This window comes from Asterias rubens, chromosome 10, assembly GCF_902459465.1.
Source record: "Asterias rubens chromosome 10, eAstRub1.3, whole genome shotgun sequence".
Taxonomy (NCBI): Eukaryota; Metazoa; Echinodermata; class Asteroidea; order Forcipulatida; family Asteriidae; genus Asterias; species Asterias rubens.
The window spans coordinates 8,480,586-8,498,375 of NC_047071.1; the positions used below are offsets into that span (position 1 = coordinate 8,480,586).

The 17,790-nt window shown below is 39.6% G+C and overlaps 1 protein-coding gene across 1 annotated transcript in view; it reads right to left on the minus strand.

Moving 5' to 3' along the window:
• Positions 1–6,182: 6,182 nt before the first annotated feature.
• The window catches only part of LOC117295499 (titin-like), a 46,068-nt gene continuing 34,460 nt past the window's right edge, over positions 6,183–17,790 (minus strand). Inside the window, exon 3 of the mRNA XM_033778182.1 lies at positions 6,183–17,362. Coding sequence (XP_033634073.1) covers positions 11,364–17,362 — 5,999 coding nt within the window. The 3' untranslated portion in view covers positions 6,183–11,363. The remainder of the gene's footprint in view (positions 17,363–17,790) is intronic.

The following is a 17,790-nucleotide window of genomic DNA, read 5'->3' on the forward strand; positions in this document are numbered from 1 at the left end:
TATGAAATTGGGCCCAGGTCACTGGGCCTATAAAGCATCTGTGTAATCTTTCTCGGCTTCCTGAGGAGTAAATGAAGCCCTTTGCTGGCATGGCCCTCAAAAGGCCTGGGTGAAGAGAAGACGCATCTTGCAGTGCACAATGGTGAAGGGCGCAAGTGTGTTACACCAGGACTCGAACCCACACTCGGATGATTTAACCACCAGAACATGAGCAATTTTTCAAACAATGAGCCCTCAAGAAAAATAAGTGGAGGTTCAAATGTGAATGCCTTTCCTGCTTGGAGATTACCTGGAACTGGTTCCCTGTAAATTGCCTTGTGTGACAATGGCTCTTAGGAACCTCAATCCGCCATGATGCTTGTGTGTATGCATCACGCAAACGTGGGTCTTCGTCTGACCTCGGTGGGCGTGCCGATACAGCTTGAGATATCACGTGAAAGGGGTCTATTCAATTATCTAAAATGGAAAAATTTGTCAGAAATATGCTGCTCCAATTTGTAATTTATAACGTTGCGTTCCTTCTAAACAAAGACTAAAACACTAATTTTGTTGTAGACTACAGACACTATAGTAAAGCTTTGAAGAGCCAGCATTTCATCCTGCTTTAGAAATTTAGGAGGTTTGTTGAAATGTCATGTCCCTCTTTGTGTTACCCCTGCAGCTATATAACTCAAGGTACTTCAGTGAGCGATATCATCACTGCTTGCGGAAGAAATCACTAAAGAAGAATGATTTATTTATATAATAATATGAAGAAACAATGGGTTTTTTTCCCAACAGGCAGACATAATGAATTTTTGGTTGGCAAAGAATAAAACTATGGGAAGAATAAAACTCTTGGGTTTTCCTCACACAACCCCCCCCCCTGAACTTTCCTTCCGATCCTTTCTGAGACTCCACTGAAAGAAATTTCCTTCACCTAGAATTATCAGACAACATTGAGACAACAAACACAACAAATCACTCCACTGTGGCTAAATTAAGCAAGTACAATGTTGCATTTTTAAAACTTTATTCTGCCATGCAATGTGCTTTTACATGCTACATAAGCAATTATAAGCACACACAAAGAATCATTCAAGTTAGACTAAACCATTAATTATACAATACAGGCTTAATTATACAATACAGGCTTAATTAAGTAAAGGGCTTTATATTAACGAAGGTTTCACCAATTAAGAGTTGTCTTTACATAACACTAAAATGTTTGGGTTAAAATGCAGGATTCATCTTTCCTGTGCTCTGCAAGAACATCAGTTTTGTTGTTTAGAGTAAGAGCGTTGCCACTGGATTGCTTGTATGTATTTGCAAAAACAGAACTACAGTCTCCAACAAAGAATGAGAAATCACAGAGCACTGAGCTGCGTACAGTACCCTATGACGACTGAATAAGTGCAACAAGCCCACTTTTGTGAATTATACATGTACACGTAGTTGTTTGGTTCAGTTTATTGTGCACACCCAGTCAGATTGTAAAACTGCTTATTGATCAGTTTTTCATTCTGCCTTCGGACCATGAAGACCAAATTGTTTTCCTTTATGTGCTCGCTGTGATGTTTTTTGGCACCATAAACAGCTTACAGAGTGATATGAATTCATACATAACTTATTTTATCTGCTGTGTTGATGCAATATGTAAAAACAATTAAGTGTACAGAACAAGATATTAGCTTAACTAAAATCCTGCTTTCCAAGGCAATATGCGCCATCTTGAATTTACCCCGACTGTACGCAATGGTAAATTTTAACCATTGCTCCTCGGCAATCAAACAGTGCACATAATATGTAATCCATTGTAGCTAAAAGCAATGTTTGATAAATGTGCATGGCAAAAACAAGATGGCGCTAAATACCATTGACAAGGTTTACAAAACACGGAAACACTGGTTTTGTATGACCTCCGATTTGATTTTTACACAAAGAGTGAAACAGTTATTTCCTTAGTAGATAACAAATATCGGCAAAACCGGCATACACAGCCAACTTAACCATCATAAACATACTGACTTCCTTGTTGAAAGGCAATATTTATGTAGGCCTAAGCAATGGAAATGCCCTTTGTACATTTTACAACTGCCGCTTGTTTACTTTGGCATTCCCACTATCTATCTCACAATTAGCATCACCTGTCATGAACAACAACAAATGTATTTCTTATAGCAATGACATGCTGACTAAGGATGAGATTAACTTGGTCTTCCGTTTTGTTGTTTAATTTTGTTTTGGGAGAAGTGACACGCCCACACAGCTGTCAAAGGAATACACCCACACAACTGCCAGTGTTTTCCACCTCACAAAAGTACTGTTCTCTGCCATCTTGCTTTTGTAAAGCCTTATCAGAATTAGAAATTACAGTTCAGGCTATGTCTGTTGGTAAGGCAGTCGTTTTCTTTGTTTGTTTATTTGTTTGTTTGTTTTGAAGATCTTCTCATCAAGGGAACTCAACAAACTCCCACAAAGGGATAAGGACAAGTTGTCACAGCCAATCTGTCTCATACAAACATTGGTTTATGATCATGATTATGAATTACACAAATCAAGAAATTGTGATTTAGTAACTATAGGTGACAATACTTATTCTAGTCACTGGAAATCAGTAGTTTAGCTTGGGGGATTCAAACCCACCACTTAGTAATTGCAAGTCCAGCAGTCTGACCATTGGACCAGGGGTGGATTTCACAAAGAGTTAGGACTAGTCTTATCTTGAGTTAGGACGAGTTACTAGTCCTAACTTAGGACTAGCTGTATGTTTTTGATATCTCTTTTGACTAGTCCTAACTCTTTGTGAAATCGACCCCTTGGTTTGTTAAGGAAGTCTTCTGTAATGCATGATGGTGCAGCTCACCAGCCCTAGCTGTAACCATAATTCGGATCCAGTCTTACCAAATGAAGACTGGAAGGCAATCTTACATGTGTAGCCTGGTTCCTTTCATATAAACTGTGAATAACAACAGAAAATGTAAACCATGTAGTCAGAGAACAAGACAAAGATGGCCGCATCATGATCAAGGTCGAAAATAAGGTCATGTCCTACTTGTTTGATTTCCAAATGTTGATAATAAGTGTGAATTGTTTTATAACCATGGGAGAGTAGATTGTTTTCATGAATGCATCTTCAAAACCCGGTACCAAACCAATTACTGAAAAATGCGTTTCAGTTTCACTTCACACAACCAAGGTCGGCCTTTGGGAACAACCAAGCCTTACTAGATAATAAATGTGACAAAAATGTAATTATACATAATAAACCGGCTGCGCATTGCAATCCACTCATTGCAAGGTCAAGATTATACAACCAGAAATTGGAATTACAAAGAAGGGGGTAATTGTCATTGTTTGCTTCAATGAGCGCTTCTGTCTACAGCCAAGCTGTGGGGGATACGCTACCATGACATTGGCCACCACAGCTATTATAAATATCTGCATTTTAAAAGCTGCTTCTTACGACAAACCTTTAAGAATATCTTGAAAGATTTAAGTGTTAATCAGAATTAAATTAAATTGCCCTTGCTATACCAAGGGTATAGGTTATAGTTGAACATAAGGTTACATCATAGATAAGGAGACATATATTTTGGAATTGGTAACTTTCAGATAGTGGCACTGTTGCTTAGCAAATTATGTTAACAATATATCACAATTATTCCCACAAAATGATTACACTGCAGTGTTTGTTATATTATTTTTTCTAATGAACCAGTCCTCTTCCCGACTTAACCTGATGAAGAACCAATTTCATCTCAAACTGATTAATAGTAACCATTATATTTGTTCTGTCTTGCGCATGATTTCCACAGTCTGGGGAAAATCAACCATTTGATCTACCCTGATAGAAAATACCATCTCAATGGAAGAGATTAACATTTGACGCAGGAACATCAATTACCGTTTGAAGCCTATGCCTCACTTTAAGTGTTACCGTCTGTGTCAGAAGTGTTGCAACATGATTTAAGCCAGTGCATTTACACATCCTTAAAGGCAAAGATGATACCTTTGGTTTTGGAACCATTTCATTGTTTTAATTTTACATAATTGTAGTTCTGTACAATAACATTGACCTGTGAAATATTTAATTTCGGAGTGCATTCAGAAATGATCATTTCAACAGATTAATGTAACTATAATTAGTGGTTATAGTCTACACAGGAAGAACAATCCAGACTTGGAATACACAATCTGAGAAACGTTTCATGCAGAAACGTTTTCTCAGATTGAAATGTTTTTGAATCCCTTTCTCTATAAAAAAAATCACATTCCTTTTAAAGGACTTGTTTCTCAACAGCTGCAAGGCTAGTTAAAAAGTAAGATTTTATGGTCATTCATTTTTGGAGTAATTACCAAAGGTATATAACCTCCCTTTAAGCAGAATCTATTTGAGCTGTTGCTAAATGTATTTAAGATGGCCAGCAGACAAAGCCGTCAACATACATCACTCATCATAAAAATTAACACCAACTGTGAAATCATTGGGGATACAAACTATTAATGTTCGTAATTATATTTCTGCATTGTGCACTCCAACATGGCAAGAAAAAACTAAATAATTGTTGTTGCACTTTTTAAACGAGTTGCAAAAAATAAAAATAAATAAAAGCTTCAATACAAAAAATGTAACAAATTATAAACAATTTTCTCTCCGTATCTGAACAAAATATGTACAAGTTTGACTTATTGCATGGAAATTAATTTTTTGGCAAAGCAAAATAAGAGGAAGTGTGGAACTTTCTACCTAATCTGGCAAGACATAAAGGAGTAAAAATCTAAAAGATACTGTAAAGTAGTTAACTATCAACTTGCTGTAGTGAAGAGAATCGCAAATACAGGAGTATAACACAATAATAACTACCATTGTTCCATAAATTCAACTAAAAAGAAAACTGCAAAAGGCAACTCATCCAGAACTTATTAAATTCACGCTAATATCACCACAAAATCTGAAATAATGAGAAAGTGAGTGAAGTACAACTTTGGCTCATACTGTTAGCTTAATAAACCAAAACTTGATTTTAAAGAAGTGACCATACAGTGTACAATGTGAAGCTCATTAAAGAGAGGCATACAGAATTTTAGCCGCTCTAAGACTGTAGCAGATTGACACACTGAGGGGAATCCCCTGTGCAGTCTAGGGGATTAATTTTTACTTAATCCATAGAACTCTATGCTTCTTCTTCTTATCGATAAGAAGAAGCTCTACGCTTAATCCTAGTGTCTGTTTAAAAAGGAGTTCTACTATCGTTGGTGCTGAGACCAAACATCTAGTAGAACGCCAAGCTCTGAAATGTTACAAAAATCATTACAGTCTGGCTAATCTCACATATACCAAATGCGGTGCACGAGACGAGCCTATCCCACAAGAGTCTATAGGCTGCAAAAACATCCCTGAACCAATCTTGATGACGCGCCAATAAATGTACATGTGTCTAGCTTGGCAAGGAAAACATGCATATCCTGCTTGGGGCAATATGCATGTATGTAATTAGTACATAGCTACACATTAGCACAACATGATTATGCCTTGCAATGAACAATCAATCAAATGAACATCCTTCATTCCAAGTTCAGCTTTGTAAGCACAATCAATTAACATTCACCTCAAACGTAATTAGAATTTACCAAACGGGTCTACTGGAATGATTTGCCAGACTTCAAACCAGCGATACATCCCAAAATACTTCACATACAGAGCAGTATTGACTACATAGTATCTACCCCTAACACGTCTGCCATGTTGAATTTATCTGTCACAATCGTAAAAGTACAAGAAAAAAATATATACCTCAAATTGATCTGTTATCAAATATTGCATATTATAATCACATCCTCATAAGATCTACCCCTATATCTTTGAATAGCTTATACTATCAGATATCTTAAAGATCTACCCCTATCCTTGTATCTTCATTCTGATATCTTAAAGATCTACCCCTATCCTTGTATCTTCATTCTGATATCTTAAAGATCTACCCCTATCCTTGTATCTTGATTCTATCAGATATCTAAAAGATTCAGTTGCTAGTTTCCTACAACAGTCTTTGGCATTGTGTTCCAACTTTGTGCAGACATCATCTGTTTGACTAAAATAATGACAAAACCTTTCACTAATGTTGGTTACACATACAAAAAGCTGTCTTTCCATTTCTACATGTTGAAGAAATCTAATGCAAACAGGAATGCAAATTTGATTTTTTTTTGGCAAAGTTTCCAACTCAGTTAACTGTTTTTGTTTGTCACAGAAGTATGATCTAGAAAATGTCATCTTGGTACATTAAAGCCCTCTCCTGCTGGGTTCAATACCAAATAATGAACAAACCAATGTTCAATTCAAGCTACTATGTTAGTACAACTTGCACATTTTCTTCATTGAATTCTGATGTGTGAAACAATTTACCATTATCCCAAACCCTGACTATGAACATGTCATTTCATGTCATGTCATTTCACCCTCATTTCCTGTATAATTAGTCTAGTTTCAGTTCTGAAAATTAGTCTCAATATGTCAAGAGAAACTTTCAAAACTAATCATGAAATATCTCACAATTGCATATTATAGATCTATCTATCATCAATTCTTCTTCTTTATAAGAATTGTTTTCATTGTCTATTACGGTCACACAAAAATAGCTTGAACAAGACAATTCACTAGTATATAAGAGACCTTAGACTGTCACAAACAGACTGAACAGTAATGTTTACCAGAAACAGTGACACCGCAATCATTGTATGTTATTTTGGCATACAAATACATGTACTTTAACTACACATATTACTAAGCATATTGTGTGATTTTGATTCTTCATTAGGTACCAACACACTCTTTGATTGTGAGCAAAAATATTTTTTTTTTCACAAAAGCCTAAACTGTCACAACAAAAAGCTGCACACTATGTACATCTGCATGTTAAACCTGGAAGATATTTGTTTATATGTACATGTATGTATTATCTAAATGTGCGGGCCCCATGGTTTCTGCAGGTCAATTGAAACAGCTGAGTTACCATGGCAACCGTGAACACATACGACAACCGAGCTGAGACAAAGCGATGCCACCTGTTAGGAGACGTATTCTGCTCCTTTTTAATCAAAATAAATGTTACAGATGATGCTAGCAGTATGTACTGATAAACATTTACAAGACTTATAAGTTAACCTGTCAGATCTGCCACGTCAGTTTCTAATTTGCTAAAAAGGTTCCTATAGTTTTGTTTCCCTTGAAAGGTGAATTAGTCTAAGTGTACAGTACAACACATCAAGCCAAGGAGGAAATCAAATCCACCTTCCCTGAATGTTCATTCTACTTCCCAATGAGCATGCTTATGTTAATCAAATGCTGGGAATGTCACTTCAGACCAGACAAATGAGATGCCAAGTGGCTGGCATGCTGATATGACCAAATGATTGCCGCCCTGACTGACTGTACATAACATTGACTTATGAATGCTGTATAGTGTTACTTTCACAGCTCATTTTACCACAGTTAATAATATACATGGCAAACACATTATTAAATACCCACGTCCCCCTGCCCATAGGGCATGTTGGGAGGGATCCATGATTATGCAAACCTGCCTCTTCATGGATCCTCCATTCCCGGTGGATCCCGGTGGATCCCAGTGAGTCCCGGTGGACCCCGCTGGGTCCCAGACTTAGTCTCATACAGTATGAAAACACTTTAGAACCATCCTGCTTGGAAACCCACATCCAGTATGATTCAGTTTTGTAAGAAAGTGAATTCAGGGTTTTTCAAACAAACAACGCTGTCCATAACCTTTTGCTAAACTGTTGTTAAAAGCGAGGAAATGTTGTACTTTTTTAGGTAATTTATCCAGTGAGTATGGATATTGCTAGTGGAATTTTTTTTCCGATAAATCTTGTCGTTCATATCTATTTCTTTATGCAGAATTATTTTTTAAGTTATAGTGCAGTTTTTTTACAGCAGATTTTTAAAATCGTTATTTTAGGGATGGCTTCTAGTGCAGTTACCATTAAGTTACTGAAGTTTACTGAGTTTGAATATAGATGAACTGTCAAATAAGCATAGATCGGTTTTCCAAGTGTACAATTAGGTTACTACTTTGCAGTAAGTTTTGGTAAAAACGTTTTGTTGGTAATAGGTGATAGTAACAACAATAATTTGGGAGGCTAATCATCCTTACAAGCAGCTGAGAAGCTGAACTGCGAAGGATGCGGCTACGATGCGTTTAAGCCACAGGCATTCAAGGGTGGCAGCCAGCCACATCGACCCATGACCACGGAGCACCGCCACAGATCGAAAGTGTCTGGATGGAGCAAAACCTCCGCTCGTGGCAAAGGAGAGGAGCAACGCATATGGCCTTAGGCGGGAATCGAACCAGGGCTTCATTAGTGAGAGATGAGCGCTTTACACACTACGCCGACATACATCCAATAATACAGAGCAATCCCAGTATTAATGAAGTGTAAACTTGAACCAGGTTTAGGCGTGGACTCTTTGTGTTAAAGGAACACGTTGCCTTGGACCGGTCGAGTTGGCTTTTCAAAGACCGGTCTTTGAAAAGTGTTTAAAACCCTTTGTTAGGAAATGAAAATGCGAGATAGATAATTTTAAAGTATTGATCCACTTTTAAAATATCTTTTTAACCATATGTATTTCATAACACACCGTTTCAAACGCTTTTCAAAGACCAACTCGTCCGATCCAAGGCAACGTGTTCCTTTTAATGTACCAGTTAAAAAACTACGTGTCGAGGCTCTGATCTAACTTTAGGTAATAACATTTGAGTTTCACATTGTAATCACAAATGGCTTACAGAATTTGTGACAACTTTTATCTACGTATTGGTAACTTTTTTTTATACACATGTACATAAAAGATTTTTACCTTTTTCTCACCGTGTAATGAAAGGGTATATCCATAAGATATATTGATTAGACAAAATTACATGCATAATTAAAACTATGCAACTATTGTTCTTTTTAGATAAACAACTCATGCACTTAACAATACTACACAATGCACTTAAACTACTAGTATACTTTGTCATACAAAGGCAGGCTCAGAAGATCAACAAAGGAGCCATTGTTGTCCTGGTGCCTCTTTAAAAAGAAGCTTTGTTTCTCAGGAAAGCATTGGCTCACTCGTTGTGATTCTAAGCCTGCACAAATCTAATAACTACAAATACATTTTACTTAACAACTCCACAACATGTTATTACATGTACTGCTTTTTTTTTTTTTTCTTTTTTTTTTTTACAATTGCAATTTATAACTTAAAGGTTTACAACTTTTTGTCATAATCCTACATTGTGAAACCAAAACTACACATGTTTTTTCATTTGTTTTAGTTCAAGAATAAAAGTCTAAACTTGGATAAAAAGCTAAAGTTCGGGTACTTTCTCTTTGGCACACCCATTGTCTGATTACTCTCGACTGTCCTTTTATTCGGTATTTATTTTAATAACACTTTACACAGTACTGAAACAGAAATCATGCACAACTGACAAATAATTACAGGGAAACTCTAACATTTGCACTTCCATCGGACAACTAGACTACTCAGGTGTATACCTTCTATTATGATTCTGGTTACTAAACAATTGACTTCAGACCCATGTTTAAATGACCCAAAAATTCCATTCCACATACTCATAACATAAATAAATGTGGACATTTAAGTTTAATAAAATTACTTCTCCCCAAGTCACCTTGGACCTTGAGATTTAACCCTGTATGGTTGTTTTGATATTTGCACAATGTTAAAATCATACACAAACTTTGGTATCTTAAGTATTTTTTCCCTTCAAAACACAACAAAAAATATTAAACATCACTGGGGCTGATTATATACCATATACATTTGTAAAAGGCACATGAAATAGACATTGCATAACGTTATATACTAGCACTCTATCTACAATGATGCTTAAAATCAAGCACATGCATGCATATTACGCTACATTAATAGTTAAACATTTAATTTTTCTGTTTGTTTTTTTCAATTTTTTTTCATTTGTTTTTGAAGAAGAAATTTGAAAAGCTTTCTTCTATTTTAAAAGCAGTTTGCAAGCGATTATATATGCAGGCGACAGTTATTGCACAATAAAAAAAAATATATCTAAAAACGATGAGCTTAGAATATTACAATTGCAGGTTATTTTCTATTATAGAGCCAAAAAGCACTGGTCTGTAAATTGTCAAACAATGCTACATTTATTTTCTGGTTTCACATTTGCATTTTGTGTTTATGGTTGCACTCTAGAGGCTTTCATGCATCTTCCCAATTTATTATTATTTTATTTTCTTCATTGGCTGCAGGTCATTCTAAATTCATATTCACTTTGTTTTTACAACAAAATTTCAATTCGATGTGGCGATTATGTAGGAATGTATGTGGTTGAATACTTAAGACAGGAAATTCCTGGTTCTTTTGAAAAGAGAAATGTAACCCATTTGAAATATTTATCAACATGTGTAGCATGTCTCAAACAGGGTCATTGACTTGCATCAGAACACACCATGCTTACCAAATTAAGGTTACCAGCCGCAAAAAAAAGCATTCCACATGTACCAGTTATGACTGGTATCCTGCAACCTTTTTTGCTCAGTAGAACTTTTCTATGCAATGTTTGCTGCTTAAAAAACTCTAAGAAATTGGGCCCTGGTTTTAACTTTCAGCCGAGGGAGCTTAACAATCTAACTCAAATCGTCCAACAGTATTTACTGTGGTTTAAGATTTACCTTAAACTGAGGCAAAAACATATAACCACTTTAAGTGATTAAAACTCACACTTCTTTGCGAAAATTATTATAATTTCAAATGGTATTTGAGAGTTGTTATTAATTGTACTATGTAACAACAAAAAGCTTCTCATAAAACAAGAGCTTTGTAAAGTTTATGGCAAGTCATTCTATAAGCGTACGTGATTCATTGAGTTAACATTGCATCTTAAATTCATTTACTTTTGAGTTGTCATACATTAATTACTTTAACTTTTTAACACAATTAACCGAATAAACCAAGCTTACACTCCAATAACAACCAGTAACAACTGAACTAGAAACTACATCTACGCGGTATATTTAAGTACACAATGTAGTTTATGTAAAATGTTAATTTAAATTTTGTTTAACCTAGATATGCTTTTTTTGTGAAGATTCAGCATCATATAAAAAAAAACATTGGCAAACCTGAAATACAGGTTTTATACACTTTCAAGTTTTGAAATTACCTTTAATGTTGAAGTAGGCAAAGAAAGGAAACATTTCATGCTAGCGTAATCAAGTTAATTGATTACTTATGATTCTACAAGCTTTAGTTTTTGTACAAATGAAAGAGTTTCAGGGAAGCTGCTTTGAATCAAGTGTGTATTTCTTTAGCTGAAGTTACATCAAAACTCCACCTTGTACATGAAGAAGTTTTCATCTTTCATTTGAACAACACTTCGGCTGGCTGGCTGAGAGATGGTGATCTTGGAATTGGTCAGCTCGGTCAGATTCTTTTGCTCCCACTCTTGCAGGGTATTGATATCGTACGTCGGGATGACGGTGACCTCTGCATCAGGCTCCTCCCATTTAGCTTTGCCTTCCAGTAGAGCATCAAGGACAGTCGTACTCGGCTGGTTGCGACCCTTATCATTTGCACTGATGACATAATTTTTGGCCCGGATTCGCCTGAAAAACTCTAGGTTAACTGAATCTTCACTTGCATGATTTGGAATATAGGTGAGATCCACATACACTGGAGGTCCACTAACTGGTATTACTGGTGTTTTGGCTGCTGCACTCGTTGTCTTAGCAGAAGTTGGTCTCTTACTGCTGTCTGATTTCTTCCCATCACCAGTCTTAGATGGAGCAGATCTTGAAAATCTCTCCGTTTCCTTCTTGGCAGAATCTGCTGGTTTCCTGCTGCCGTTTCCTGCAGGCTTTGAACCTGTTGGCCGTTGAGGAGCAGTCTTCGGCGTGGTCTTGGAACTGGTTAGCTTAGTGGGAGATAGTTTCTTTGTTACTCCTGGCTTGGTATCTACACTGCCGTTGGTTTTGGTTCTGCTGTTGCTACTACTGCTCCTAGATGCAGAGGCAGCAGTCTGCCTTTCCCATGGTCTGACAGAAGTCTTGTCTCCATTCAAACCTTGTGGCCTTGTAGGTGTTGTGGATGATTTGGGGGTTGGGGATCTGCTTGGCTTCTTCTCCGCAGTCATGGTCTTCCTCTCGGTCGGAGACTTCTTCTCCAGTGGTTTTCTCTCAGGAACTTTCTTCTCTGCAGTTGCTTTCTGCTCTGTGCTTGTCACCCGCTTCTTGGCAACGGGTGTTGTCTTCACAGTGTCAGGTTTTTTCAGTGCCGTTGTTTGTGTCTTTGTAGTATGTTTCTTCTCTGTCACTGTACTCACTTTGGTCTTTGTGGAGCTCTTAGCATCTTTAGTAGCGCTCTTGGTATCCTTCGTTGTTTTAGTGGTGGTCTTTGTGCTACTGATTTCCTTCTTGGCCTTCTCTCCTGGCTTCTTCGTGGCTGATGTTGATTTTTTGGTGGTCGTTTTTGTTGTAACAGATGTTGCAGCCTTGGCCGAAACATCTGAAGCTTTACTCTGCTTGACCTCTGGTTTACTAGCAACAGTTGCCTGGGTAGCAGATACAATATCAACTACTGGTACTGGACTTTGAGTTGGCTCTTGACTAGATTCAATGTCAGGACTTGGCTGTGGAGGGACTGTCATGACAGGGTCCATGGGCTCAAATACAGGCTCAGGATCAACAACAGGTGAATGAGAATCAATAACAGGTTCAGGAGAATCAATAACAGGTTCAGGAGAATCAATAACAGGTGAAGGAGAATCAATAACAGGTGAAGGAGAATCAATAACAGGTGAAGGAGAATCAATAACAGGTGAAGGAGAATCAATAACAGGTGAAGGAGAATCAATAACAGGTGAAGGAGAATCAATAACAGGTGAAGAAGAATCAATAACAGGTTCAGGAGAATCTTGAACAGGTAATAGTTGTTCAGAGGAATCTTCTGATTCTGGAGGTTCCAATATCACCTCAGGAGGCTCCTGGACAGGTGCAGCCAATTCAGAGATTATCTCAGCAGGTTCCTCAACTGGTGCTGGAGGTTCAAACATCAAATCAGCTGGTTCTGGCTCAGATTTGGGAGTCATATCACATTCTGGTTCTGGTTCTGGTTTTGGTTCTGGTTCTTGTTCTGGTTCTACGATGGGGTCCATAGGTTCGTCAAGGATAGGTTCAGAAAGAGAATCTGGTTCCCTGTCTGAAAGAGGCTCTGAGAGTGAATCAACGAGAGGTTCCGACAGTGATGTCTGCTCTTGGACTTGCTCCTCATCTTGGATGACATCCGGAATAGGCTGAGGTACCATCTCAGGCTCTGGGGATTGCTGGGCAGAAGCTTCTGGCTGCCATACTGGTTCAGGTATGTACGAACCTGAAAATTCTTGTGCTGCAACAGAAGACGGTTCCAGAGTTTCAGGCTCTGGCTCTGCTGGTTCTGTTGTTTCGGTTTGGACTACATCAGGCTGGTTTTGGAATTGTTCAGTGTATCCTGCTTCTTTTATGCTATCCTCAACCCTTTGCTCTTGAGAAAAACCTTCTTCAAAATGTTCACCTTCATAACGAATCACCTCCTCTGTTTCTGTTTCAGTAACAACCATGTTAGAATATGCTTCTGGTTGATCTTCGTGTACTTCCTCTTGTCCAGAAGTGAACTCATCTGGGTTAACTTCTTTGACGTCATCAAAATCGGCATGAGGAATGATCTCTTCTGGTTCTGCTTCAGTAACAACAATGCTTGTGTCTGCTTCTGGCTGATCTGGTCCAGGAAAGAAATCATCTTGGTTCATCTGTTCGGGATCTTGGCTAAATTGATCCATGGGCGGCGGAATGTCACCAAATGCCATGAAATTTTGGTTAATTTCCTGATTTTCCCCTTGGCTCCACGCTTCCATTGTTGGCTCTTCTAATGCCATGGCGATCTGTTCTTCTTGTTCTGGCACAACTTGATCTAAAACTTGATCCTCTTCCGGTGCTGGAGACTCACCATCTTCTTGGTTTTCTATTTCCATTTCTTCTTCAACATCATCAACCTGCCCTTCAGTAGAAGGTATTTCAAACATTGGCCCTCCTCTTATTTCTGCTTCGAGGGGCTCCTCTTTGGTATCAATGAGGACTTCTTGATTGGCCATCTCTTCTGAACCTGGTTGTATAACATCCTGAGTGTAAGGATCCTCAGGGAATCCTTGATCTGATGACCCCTCTTCAGGAGTTGCTTCAACCTCTCCCAAACTTTCTTGATCTCTGATATCACTTTCTGTGTCATTCTTCTCCTCATCATGAACTTCCTGCTGGTCTACCTCTTCAATATCTTCTCTGTACACTTGATCAGGCTGTGGGACTGGTGAAAGCTCGTCATATCTCATTTCAAACTCTTGTGGAGCTTCTAGACTAGGTTTGACTTCTATCTCTGATGCTTGAGATGCTTCTGATGTATCCTCATCGTCTTCTACTATTTCTTCATGCTGCTCAAGCTGAACTCCTTGTTCCACATTCTGGTTATCGTCTGGGATAACAGGAGGTGGAATCTGTATATCATCATAGGATGCTTGCTCTTGCTGGCTTTCATGGGCCTCCGCTTCAGGACGTGATTCCTCAAGCAGGTAGTTATCTTCAGGCTCTTGATCTGGAGAAGAAAACTCAATTCGTGGTTCCCATGGATGTGGACCATCACTTGGCGAAGGGGTCTCATCATCAAAAGCTCCTTGTATGACATCTTGATTGTCACTTAGAGGTGATTCATGATCATAATATTGGTCCTTTTTATCCTCCTGTGCTAGTACCAAGTCGTCCGGTGTCGAAGCTGCTGCACCATGGTCTTCCTCTGCATAATCTCCAAAGTCTGCTTGCACGGGTGATTGTGCTGTTGTTGCTGTGTCTACAGCAAAGACAGGAGAGCCATTATTAGAAGAGTCATCCCCATACTCAACTTGATCACTTGGCGAAATTTCTCCAGATGGCATCCTCCCATTTGAACTTCTCTGCTCACCCTCACCAAAGCCAGAAGAATCTACAGGCTTGCAGAAAGCCGAAGCGCCACTAAAAGTGAATGCACTCATGTCCTGTTGACTCTCGGGCAAGTTTCTATCCATGAGATTTCCACAAATATCTCCCTGTACTGTCGCCATTGGCTCATTATCAACTGGTGATTGTTGCGTGTCCATTGCTCCTTCCTCGTCTGGGGGTGGTGTGTTACAGTTGTAGCCATCCGCACACACGTCACCATCTTCAGGGGGCGGAGTGTTGCAGTTCATACCATCAGTGCACTTGTATGGCTCGATTGGTTTGAAGTTGCCACAAGCATCCTCTGCGTAGCTGTCTTCTGGAGGAGGAGTGCCGCAATGTTCACCGTCAGTACAACGATTGTCTGGAGGGGGCGTGTTGCAGTGAATTCCATCCATGCAGTCTACCTGGCCATTTGGAGGCGGGGTCCCACAGTGTATTCCATCCGTGCAAGGAGGGGGCGTGTTGCAGTGAATTCCATCCGTGCAAGGAGGGGGCGTGTTGCAGTGAATTCCGTCCGTGCAAGGAGGGGGCGTGTTGCAGTGTATTCCGTCCGTGCAAGGAGGGGGCGTGTTGCAGTGTATTCCGTCCGTGCAAGGAGGGGGCGTGTTGCAGTGTATTCCATCCGTGCAAGGAGGGGGCGTGTTGCAGTGTATACCATCTGTGCAAGGAGGGGGCGTGTTGCAGTGTATTCCATCCGTGCAAGGAGGGGGCGTGTTGCAGTGTATTCCATCCGTGCAAGGAGGGGGCGTGTTGCAGTGTATTCCATCCGTGCAAGGAGGGGGTGTGTTGCAGTGTATACCATCTGTGCAAGGAGGGGGTGTGTTGCAGTGAATTCCATCCGTGCAAGGAGGGGGCGTGTTGCAGTGTATTCCATCCGTGCAAGGAGGGGGCGTGTTGCAGTGTACACCATCAGTACAGGGTGCTTGGTTACTGGAACTGGCCGCACCCTTTGAATTTACACTAGATAAGGGCCCATTGGCTTTCGCCGTAGACTTTCCTGGTGCAGCACGTGTTGTTTTCTTTTTCAGCTGTGCTCCTCCCTTGCTTAGCTTAGCTGCAGTGACTTCAGGATGTTTAAGATATTCCAGATGCTTCAGCCTGTCAAGACCCTCAAGAATTTTGCTCTGAGGAGCATTACCAGGAAACAACACTTTGACAATTTCTTCGTGTTGGTTGGCTGGCTGCCAGACAATCAAAGCGCAGATAGAAACAGCACTTGAACTTAGACATTCACTTTCCTTCCCATTTACCTTCATGCCCGTTTTAACTTTTGAGAATGCTTTATTACCACTCCATTGCAGCATGAAATCTTTCAATTCTTTGCTATCATGAACCGGTGTTAAGATAAACATATCAAGACGGCCAATACCAACCTTCTGATACAGTGTGACCGGTTCAATTACCTTGCCTACATTAGCGGAACAGGAGAAGGGTTTGATGTCTAGCTCCTGAAGCAGCTGCTGTGTAAGGTTACCCTCGCTGATGGTCCTCAGTTCCAGACTCTCTGGCGACTTCTTGTTCTCTGGTGCATTCAGGAAAACCACTCCGACCTCTGGTGAGTTGCACTTGATCAACCACTCCTCATACTCTGGTGTTCCTTTCTCTGGCTCGACGAGCTGTTGCTCTGCGATCTTCCTCTTCAAGAGACTGTTGAAACCCATCAGTGAATCTGGCTGCATGTGGGGGGCCATGATGGCATCGATTCTATGCAGGTGCTTGGCAAACTTCCAGAAGCAGCTCTTGGTGCAGTAGCCTCCACCAAGAAAAATACTAAAGTCAGTGACGGCAAAGAAGGCACAGTCTCCTTTGCCGGCTGGGAATATGAGCACAGTAGGCTTGGTGATTTTACACTTGACCCCAACACCCATAGTGGGTGGTTCTAGGAGCTCGAAGGATGACGGGATGACCATGTTGGTGCGTATGGTTTGCATGATTAGGGATACACCAGCACTGTCGTTCTTCACCTCCTGTGGGTTGATGGTCAGATTCAGGCTCTTAGTGAATGACTGTTTAGTGACGGAAGCCGTCGTCCAGTGGCAGCCAGAGACAACTAGCGTCTGACGCTCTTCCTGGGAGGCTTTTAAGACAGCAGCATCTACATCCGGCTCACTGAAGACATCAGCAATGTCCTTCAGAGTGAAAGTATCATTATGGAGAATCCAGTCACCGTTCCCTTGAAGCCAATGGCCGCCATAGATCAGATGCTTGTTGGACGCATTGTGGATGAGAAGACTGCGTAGTTCAGTGGTAACTTCAGTAGATGTTGGGTTGATTAAGACCACTAAACCAAGATTGCTGCCACATTGGGAAAAGCTCCTATGCACTGTAAGAACAAAAAGGGAAAGAAAGAAAAATAATAAATATCCTTGCCATAATCAAAACATCTACAAATAATTCCATAATTTTTGTCAGGTATAAAGGATAACAGGGCCCGAATTTCCACACTGGACCACATGCCCCGCTCCAGTAGTTTTTTGTGACGGGCCGATAAACTTTTGACCAGACAAGATTTTTTAAATTGAATACCAAGAAGCATAACACCTCACTGTGTAGAGTCTTGAACAAAAAAGAGTTTGTTCAAATATTGACTTTGAGCCCGTCAGACTCAAAGTCAATATTTGAACACTTTTTGTTCAGTTCAAATCAATCGAGTGATGACATACCCATAATAGTAGGGTCATATCTTTGGATTCCGTGACCATTTTTTTGCTACCTTTTTTTCTCGATGGATTTGGCTTCAGGAACCATTTA